The 9,545-nt window shown below is 38.2% G+C and overlaps 1 protein-coding gene across 2 annotated transcripts; it reads right to left on the bottom strand.

Annotated features, from left to right (window-relative positions):
- Positions 1 to 236: 236 nt before the first annotated feature.
- LOC116222947 (inner centromere protein A-like) lies at positions 237 to 3,788 on the bottom strand. Of its 2 annotated transcripts, XM_031578274.2 has the most exons (5): positions 3,418 to 3,788; positions 2,882 to 3,292; positions 2,684 to 2,758; positions 2,544 to 2,600; positions 237 to 1,035 (listed from the first exon to the last, which is right to left on the bottom strand). In XM_031578274.2, exons 1-5 carry the CDS (start codon positions 3,773 to 3,775, stop codon positions 746 to 748), a joined length of 1,191 nt encoding a protein of 396 aa, XP_031434134.2. In that variant the 5' UTR covers positions 3,776 to 3,788; the 3' UTR covers positions 237 to 745. The 2 variants fall into 2 exon arrangements, with proteins under 2 accessions (XP_031434134.2, XP_042565381.1); XM_042709447.1 differs by lacking the exons at positions 2,544 to 2,600; positions 2,684 to 2,758; positions 2,882 to 3,292; positions 3,418 to 3,788 and adding exons at positions 1,290 to 1,346; positions 1,430 to 1,507; positions 1,631 to 2,230.
- Positions 3,789 to 9,545: the final 5,757 nt, after the last annotated feature.

Raw genomic sequence — 9,545 nt, 5'->3', positions numbered from 1 at the left:
ATATAATTAGAATTGACGTTGAGATCGAAGAGCAAAATATTAGGCTTCATCACTAATGTTAGAATATTAGGCTACACACCGCAATGAAAACAGAAAGTCTGAAAGGGCCGATTAGGGGGCTGTTCCTATAAATGTTTGCTCCACCTGGGAAGTTCCCAGTGGAAAAGCACCTCAGGAAAATGGTTTTCAGCTTTAGAACCTGTCCTGAGGGGTTCTGTCATGACTCATGACTGCAACTGAAACTAATTTGATCCCCTTTCCTTTCTAATGGACTCTTCCACTCACCTTGTCTTGTCAATGGTCTTCAACTATTCCTTGTCTACCAGTGTATTTAAACTTCTCGTTTCTCTGTCATTGTGAAGTCTTGTGTTCTGGTTTATTCAGATCTTTGTCTGGCCCTTTTTACTATGATTCCTGAATCCTCATTGATTTATTTTTTGCTCTAGGTTGACCCTTTTGGATTGGATTTTGACTCTGGATTGGGATGTCTAATGACATCTGACTCTATCTAATTCTGTGCTCTGTTCTAGTCATATTAAAACATGACATTAAAACTACCTTTTTGCTCAAACATACTTTATTTGTTGTTTATTTCATTATAGGAGTGTGGGGTGTCTTCAAGGCAAATTGTCAAAAATAGCTGTCACTAGAAAAACTAAAACAGTGAAAGAAGACAAATATAATACTGTGTGAATCTGTGAGTATCTGGAATGATGACATTTGAAGATGGCCCTTCCGATAGTGTTTACATTCTAATAGCTTTTTTTGCTTTCAATATTTCTGTCACTTCTGCCGAAGCCTTCCGTCTTTCCTCCTCCAGTCTCCAAATCAGCTCGGCTTTCTTTTTTTCTTCAACCATCTTCTTTTTCTCTTTCTCTGTTGTGTCCCTGTCCATTTCCAATCTTTTAACCTCGTTGTATTTCCTTTTTTCAGCCTGTATGTTTCTTTTTCTTGCGTCTTTTGCCTTTTTCTTTTGCTTCCTCATGGTCTCCATTGCTCCATTAGAACCATCATCTAGTTGATGCTTGCCCATGTCTAATTAAAGGATTTTAAAACATACACATAATTTGTACATCAGTGCAAAAACAAGCACTCTCACTATCTCTTTTGAACACCATTTGAACACAAGTTTCTACAGTGTTAATCACTGGAGGTGTACTAGTGATAACTTTGCAGAGTTGAACAGGAAACTGATCATCACCAGCAGGCTGAGAATGTTTTACATCTAGTTCATACTGAATATAAACACAACTCAAAAACAAGATTCTAACAACAAAAAGTGAGACTACCTTGTAATGGTGGAAAAGGTTTTGACGTCACCTTTTCCACAATGGGAGAGAGGTGATCTGTGTAAGAATAAAATAAAGGTTAATACACTGTACACGTTTCACAGGCATAGTTTTGTCAAATCAGATTTGTCAATAACTACCTCCTTGCAAAGGTGACTTCAGTAGAATATTCTCTGAATTTGCATGTGCGGTCTTTTCAGGCTTCAACATAGTAGGTTCTTTGTAGAGAATGACAACAGTTTAATAAAAACAAAAAACAGCCATGGTAATCTTACGGTCAAAGTAGTCCAGGGGTTTTCATAGACATATCTACTGTACATATCTGTTAAAAGCACACATACCTTTGTCCTCCGTCAGGATCTCCTTGCCTTTATTCCTGCCTTTCTTTCCTTCTTTTTCACATTCTTCAGGGACTCTCAAGACTTTATCATCAGGGGCTAACTTTTTTGCAGGGGAGGGATGTCCTTTCACCATTTCTGTCCCAACTTCCTCCTTTACCCTCCTCCTCTCCTCTTCTTCCAGAGCACTCATACTCTCCTCTTCCAGTCTCCTCGACATATTGGCGTTCTCATGTTCTTCATCCATCATCTTTATGTCTTCTTCCATTCTTTCTCTGCCCATATTTAACTTAATTGTCTCTTGCTCCTGTTTTGTCTTATGCTTCTGGCTGTTTTCTTGAACTCTCTTCCCTTGTTCTTCCACCCTCAATATTTCTGCCTTCATATCACCATCCTGTTCCTTTGCCATGTCTGTTTCTGTCACTTCTGCCATAGCCTTCAGTCTCTCCTCCTCCAGTCTCCGAATCAGCTCGGCTTTCTTTTTTTCTTCAACCATCTTCTTTTTCTCTTTCTCTTTTGTGTCCCTGTCCATTTCCAATCTTTTAACCTCGTTGTATTTCCTTTTTTCAGCCTGTATGTTTCTTTTTCTTGCGTCTTTTGCCTTTTTCTTTGGCTTCCTCATGGTCTCCATTGCTGCCTTAGAACCATCATCTAGTTGATGCTTGCCCATGTCTAATTAAAGGATTTTAAAACATACACATAATTTGTACATCAGTGCAAAAACAAGCACTCTCACTATCTCTTTTGAACACAAGTTTCTACAGTGTTAATCACTGGAAGTGTACTAGTGATAACTTTGCAGAGTTGAACAGGAAACTGAAATACACCAGCGGGCTGAGAATGTTTTTACATCTAGTTCATACTGAATATAAACACAACTCAACAACAAGATTCTAACAACAACAAGTGAGACTACCTTGTAATGGTGGCAAAGGTTTTGACGTCACCTTTTCCACAATGGGAGAGAGGTGATCTGTGTAAGAATAAAATAAAGGTTAATACACTGTGCACATTTCACAGGCATAGTTTTGTCAAACCAGATTTGTCAATAAGTACCTCCTTGTAAAGGTGACTTCAGTAGAATATTCTGTGAATTTGCATGTGCTGTCTTTTCGGGCTTCATCATAGGTTCTTTATAGAGAATGACAACAGTTTAATAATAACCAAAAATAGCCTTTGTAGTCTTCAGGTCAAAGTAGTCCAGGGGTTTTCATAGACATATCTACTGTACATATCTGTTAAAAGCACACATACCTTTGTCCTCCATCAGGATCTCCTTGCCTTTATTCCTGCCTTTCTTTCCTTCTTTTTCACATTCTTCAGGGACTCTCAAGACTTTATCATCAGAGTCTAACTTTTCTGCAGGGGAGGGATGTCCTTTCACCATTTCTGTCCCAACTTCCTCCTTTACCCTCCTCCTCTCCTCTTCTTCCAGAGCACTCATACTCTCCTCTTCCAGTCTCCTCGACATATTGGCATTCTCATGTTCTGCATCCATCATCTTTAACTCTTCTTCCATTCTTTCTCTGCCCATATTTAACTTCATTGTCTCTTGCTCCTGTTTTGTTTTATGCTTCTGACAGTTTTCTTGAACTCTCTTCCCTTGTTCTTCCACCCTCAATATTTCTGCCTTCATATCACCATCCTTCTGTTCCTTTGCCATGTCTGTTTGGGTCATTAAACAAGGTAGAGGGGTTTAGATGATTTATCAGTGTATTTTTTTTTAAATTATGATCTATTTATTTATTTATTTAAGTAAATCTGACAAATTGTAATATCAGCATAATTACCTTTTGGCTTTGCTGACTGTTGCCCAGACTGGTCTTCCTGGACCACTGCGCATGCCGCTGGTTTCCTCATATTGGTGAAACTGCTGATGTTGCTTTCAACCTCCACTAAATGTACCGCCTCAATGTCAATGCCACTCTGATCATCTTGGCTCAGTTCTTCAACTATGCTGTCCTCAGGCTTGTGGTCAATGTCCTCAGTCTGGATCTCTTGACCTCTCTGGATCTTACCTTCATTGTTCAACTTTTCAGACTGTGTCCCACCGTCATAATCTGAATATTCCTGCTCTTCACAGAAGGTATCCCCATCCACTGAATCTGTGAGTTTATCCTGTCGTGGAGGTAGGGTTTGTGATGCCATCTTTTCAGTAGGAGATGAGAGATCTGTAGAACAATCCAAAGAAATACAAAGACATGTACATATACTGTAAATCCAATTTGTATGTAAATACAGATAAATACTGGATGTGACACCGAATCAAGTATGTCCTAGTAGAATATACATATAAGATTCCTAATAAAATACTTGGCAATGGTGACTTCATATATTGAGTATTCTGTGGGTTTGCATGTGCTGTCACTTCAGGGCTCCGCAAGTGTTCTGTGGAACAAATTAAATGAGAATAATTAATTAAAAACGAACACCCAACAAACAGGTTAACATTCATTTCTCAAGGAAACTTAATCTAATTTCCCCTGTAATTCACTGCATATGCTAACCACATACATTTGACTACACAGTCCATGCATTTACCTTCATCCTGGACTGATGATTTTCCAGACTGCTCTGCCATAGAAGTTGGGCTTCTCTCAACCTCTTTCTCTGCCAGTTTATTGTCTATGTCACTGTGCTCTCCATGGCTCAGTTCTTTATCAATGCTTTCCTCTAACTTACTCTCAAGGTCCTGCCGCTTTTCATCTGTCTGGATCTTGCATTCATTATCATGTTCAGAGTCTATCCAGTCCTCATTATCTGAGTATTTCACTTCTACATTCACTGCTTTTGTCCAGGTGTCTGTTAGCTGTTCGTCTGTCACTCTGTTCCTCTTTTCTAATTCCAGAGCTCTCATTCTCTCCTCCTCCAGACTCCTTAACAGATTATCTTCATTGTTTGCATCCATCATCTTTTTCTCTTCCTCCATTCTCTCTCTGTTCATCTCCAACCTCACTGCCTCTTCCTTTCTTTCGTCCTCCACCCTTCTTTTCTCTTCCTCTCTCTTCATTTGCTCCTCCATTATGATCATCTCTCCCTTTCTTATTTCCTCTTCCACCCATTTCTTTTCTTGCTCCTCCATCTTCTTTCTCTCTTCTTCTAGTCTATTTTTCCCTTTGTCCTTCTCATTTCTCTCTTCCAGTGTTTGTTGGCCAACTGTAATCTCATCATCCTCATTTTTGGGGTCACTAAAAATAGATTCAGTCACAGTAATGTCCTGTTGGTACTCAGCCACATCATTTTGGATCAGCTCTTTAGTCTCAACCCCAGTGTTTGTTGCTCCTGTGGCTTCATCAAGAGAGGAAACTTTGAGAGGAAAGTATGCAGAGTTTGTCTTCGAGTCCTTCAAGGTGACACTGTCTTCATTTTTGGTCACAGTAAGGTCCTGATGGTCCTCACACACATCATTGTGGATCTCCTTTTTAATCTCCGCTTCCTTGACGTCTGTCCAGTCTACAACATCCTTAGAAGAGGGCTTTATCTGTACTTGGTCTTTCAGAAACTCCTTTTCCACAGTCTGATCACCTGCTTTCCCCGTCTCCAATACCTTACTTTCACCTTCTGTCTTTTCATCTGCATGTCCCATGTCTTTAACATTACTTTGCTCCTCCACCCAGTCGTGGTCTTCCCTCACTGGTTTCTCATTTTCTCTGTTTGTTTTCTTTTGAGCTCTCTCTTGTTGCACATCTTCTGTGCTTTTTCTGTCATCTTCAATTTTTTGCTTGTCCTCCAACACATTCTTTTTATCTTTGACATCCAAGTTGACCTCCTCTTGTCTTCTTTCCTCTTTCATTTGAACATTGGCCATTCGGGCCATCTCTTTTTCATGTCTCTCTCTGTAATATTCCATCATTTTAATCATCTTTTCCATCTCCACCATTCGGGTTTGTTTCTCTATGTCTCTCTCTTGGAGTTCCCTTGCCCTCCAATTCTCCATTTCTTGTTTCAGATGTAGGTTCTCTGTCTCCAGTGTTTTCACCCTCTGAGTCAAGTCTTCATTTATGGTCTTAGACGATGCAATCGCAAAAATAATTGCAATTGCAAAAATATGTTCTTGTGGGATCTCCTGTCTGGCAAGAACATCTTTTTTCAGGGTAAGATTCTCCTCTGTCAGTCTAGCTCTGTCCCTCTCCTCCATCTCTCTTCTCAGTTCTTGCTTTGTGCTGTCCATCCATTCTTTCATTTCCATAGCCTTCAAAAGTTGAAAGGTTTCCATCCATCTTCGGTTATCCTCCTTGTCCTCATAAAACTTTGCTTGAAGGTCTTTTCTTTGAGGCTCTTTCTCTACTTTAGGCTTATCCATGGTTGGCATGATGTTCTCTTCATATAGAAACCCATGTTTTCCCTGTTTTTTCCAATTGTCCAACAACATATTTTTTATTTCAATCCAATCCAATGTCTGTTCCTTCTGTATTCCAATTCGCTCCTGTAACAGTCCTGTGTCCAGCCCTTCCTTCCATGACATCTTGGTGCTATAGTTATCCATCATGTCACGTTGTGATGTAACAGATAGATGAACAGAAACTGTAGATAGAAAAGATTACTATAGAGCTAGTTACAGATGTGTTAGAGTAGAGGTACTGTTTTATGTCAGAACACCACTATTAGAAACTATTACTATTAGAACAGACTATTTCCTTGTGTTGTAACATAAGTGTCATTTGTTTCCTTTGAAGTCATCTGCCAAATAAGGCAAATTGAATTTATTGAATTCAATAGTCTATCGAATAATGAATGCTGTGAGACAAATATGTAGGCCCTAGCCCACTACTAGATCTAGCAGCAAGAACAAGGATATATTAACACACCTCTCCTGCTTTTACTTACTTTACACTAGTGGCAATTGAATAATAAAGGACTTGTAATCGAAATAGTTGTTTAGCCTGACCTTCAATACTAATTTAGGTTCATCTTGTAAAATGTTAGAACAGTCTGAAATTAAATATTGGTAGAGCCAGTTTCAATTAAGTAAATACAATTTGATTTGAAGGAGACAAAAATCGCTACCTACCAGTGCTGCATGTATTCTGAAATGGTACTGTATTGTGTTCCCCTTCTTCGACAGGGCAAAAATTATATTATGTCATAGTAGCGTCAAGTGAAATCTTATTGTTATGTCATTAAAATTCTAATTGAATCTAGAGTGTATGACATGCCAAAGCTACCCCAAGAGCCATAGCTACCCCTATCTTCCATAGACTTGCTAAGCTGCTATATCTAGTTGTAAGCACACCTGCTGTACAATACTAATTAGATACATTAACAGCAGCCTTTACACAGAATAACTGCTGTAGACAAGTATTAAGACCCACTGAACAGTAAGCTCGGTAAAAAAAAGTTCACGTTAATATTAGCTTATTCACGTTACTAACATTAAGAGTGCGTTCGAATTGGAAGGTAGCTGCCTCATTTCCGTAATACAGGTATGCATATAGTTAACGTTACCCATTATCCTATCTGACCTAGCAACATGCTAATACATTAAAACATCTTAGGAATGAATATTGTTCATCAGTACTCATTAATAATATCCTATATTTCATGAGCATCAAATTAAGTAAAATTACAACTAACGCTATACATTCGATGACAAATAATAAAGTGACTTAAGCTAAGTTAACTGAAGAGGTAAGAACAGACACGTTAAGCACTTTGGTGGTATAGCAATTTCCTGTTTCAGGCATCTTCAAAATAAGATGTCCCCACAACAGATGTCCAATCAGCCCATGTCATAGAATAGGTTAGGACCACATTAAGGGAAATAAATGAATATATTGTAACTTTGCATTTCGAGAATGAAGTCGGAATGTCGAGAATAAACTAGAACTTTCAGTTTAGTGCCCGGCATAAGAAAACATAAATCATAGGAGGAAATGAAGAAATGCAGGGAATAAAATGCAAATGATGAAATGCAGAGAATAAAATTGAAATACAATTCGATAATAAAGAGTGTGTACATCCTTGGAGTGTGAAAGTGAGTATCTGAAGTGGTTCTCTGGAGTTTCTGAAGTGGTATTCCTAATTGAAAGCTGTATCATATCAATAACATTAAACCTTCTTTTGCTTAACATTGAAGTTACCAGCCACTGAAGTCCTCAACCTAGCCAGCCATTTTTACTTTATTCTGAATATTTCCTCTTTATTCTCAACATTTCCACTTCATTCTCGAAATGCTAAACAAAAACCTTCCTCCTCTTATTTCCCCCTTATTTTGGCCCTAATACTCCGTCGGAATTGTGAAATATTTAGCTTTTGTCCAAAGCGACTTGCAAAATATCAGATACAAATAGAATAAAAATACAATGACAAAATTAAGCAATAAGCATAATTCAATTCATAAAACAATATTAAATATCATCTGTAGGGGTGGGAGAAGGTTAAATGTCTTTGAGAAACACACACCCTCATTCAAAAAACATTTTAAAAGATTTTTCTATTATTAATTGTATACATATGCTGTATAAATATTTAAACCCAGAAACACAATAACACTTCTTAACACTTTTTTCCCCACTGCATGACAGTAACCTGTCAACTGCTAGCTTACGATATGAGACCCAAACTCATTCAGCACCAAAACACATTTATTACATCATCTGATCAAACTATTTGATCATATTTGCTTCACACACATGAACCAAGAAAACAATAATAAGAATGGATATTGGATAAACGTACTAACTTGACTTGATCGGAGTTTATGTTCATTAGTTGGAGTTATATTCACTCGTTTTCAGTTTAACTACTTCACGCTGCCAAGTTTCTGCACAGTGGTGGCTAGTCATGTTTGTTATCTCATCTTTATTATGCCAGTTTACATTTATTAGAATATTAAACAAAACCTTTGTTTAAAATGTAGACCACAGCTTGGATGTAAACCAAATTGGGAGTGCTATCCGACTAGTAGTTGCAGCTCCTGAAAAAATTCTCAGGGGGGGCAATTCAGTAGGTACATTAAGCAAGACAATTGTATCAATTTGTTGTTAGCTGATCAACTCATACAGCAATACCTTTTTTTCCACTAGATGGCAGCACACAACAGAAAGATTTACCCTCTAGCTATATAAGAGTAGCTAGTTACAGGTGGAAAGCTATGGAAGAAAGTTGCATCCAGGAGCCTTCATAAGCAAAAATATATTATCCCACTTTTTCATTATTCACATGTCTCAAATGTTGTAACATATAAGTCAAAACCAACAATATTTATTCACTGATCTTGAAAGTATTGGCTTACAAAAGCAAAATAAGTCATCACATAGAAAATAACTCAGTGTTAGTGCAAGAAGCGAATATTCACACTGTGAAACCTATGAAAAGTGACAGTGGTATATAGAAATACAGACCGAGTTAGCCACTTCACAGCCTGCTATCCACGATTTTCTTTCGTACCAATTCTTGGATGTAGGATTTTCTTGGATGTAGGATGTAGAAAAACTGTTGAATGGATACATTTGGTCTAGGAAATCCTAGTTGTTTTGTTATAAATTTATCTTCATTAGTACGCCGACTAAAAGGAGTTTCTTTCAAAGAGCGAATCGAGTTGTTGCACTGAACGTTAGCCATCTTGACAGAATATGCCTTGACCAAAGCTGTATGACGTACTTATACGCTTATACGTCCCATTACGTGTGACGAAAGCATGGAGGGGCGAGCCCTCCTGGAAGCCATAGAGAGCCCTGTTTTGTGAAAAAAATGGACTTAACATGAGAGTCATTAGCTATGTCTACTACCGCGCACTTTACGAAGTACACTGCAATACAGTGCGTAGTGCACACTAAGTCTGTAGTGTGTTCTGTCGCTGATTAGTGTTGTCTCAAATGGAACACTGACGAACGCAAATGTGCGAGCATTTTACCCATAAATCTGTGTGCTAGCTTCCTCCGGCCAACTGGAAATTTTAAACAAAGATGGCTGACCA

This window comes from Clupea harengus, chromosome 12 (assembly GCF_900700415.2).
Source record: "Clupea harengus chromosome 12, Ch_v2.0.2, whole genome shotgun sequence".
In the NCBI taxonomy this organism is placed as follows: domain Eukaryota; kingdom Metazoa; phylum Chordata; class Actinopteri; order Clupeiformes; family Clupeidae; genus Clupea; species Clupea harengus.
Note: the sequence above shows the minus strand (reverse complement) of the source record. Positions and strands in the feature narration are given on the sequence as shown.

Excerpts from the sequence above, each read along its gene's own strand:
- LOC116222947 (XM_031578274.2), bottom strand. The coding sequence starts at position 3,775 with ATGGCATCACAAACCCTACCTCCACGACAGGATAAACTCACAGATTCA. Across the intron at positions 3,293-3,417 it reads ACAGTCAGCAAAGCCAAAAG|ACATGGCAAAGGAACAGAAG; the intron begins GTAATTATGCTG and ends TGACCCAAACAG. Across the intron at positions 1,036-2,543 it reads ACCTTTGCCACCATTACAAG|ACATGGGCAAGCATCAACTA; the intron begins GTAGTCTCACTT and ends TCCTTTAATTAG.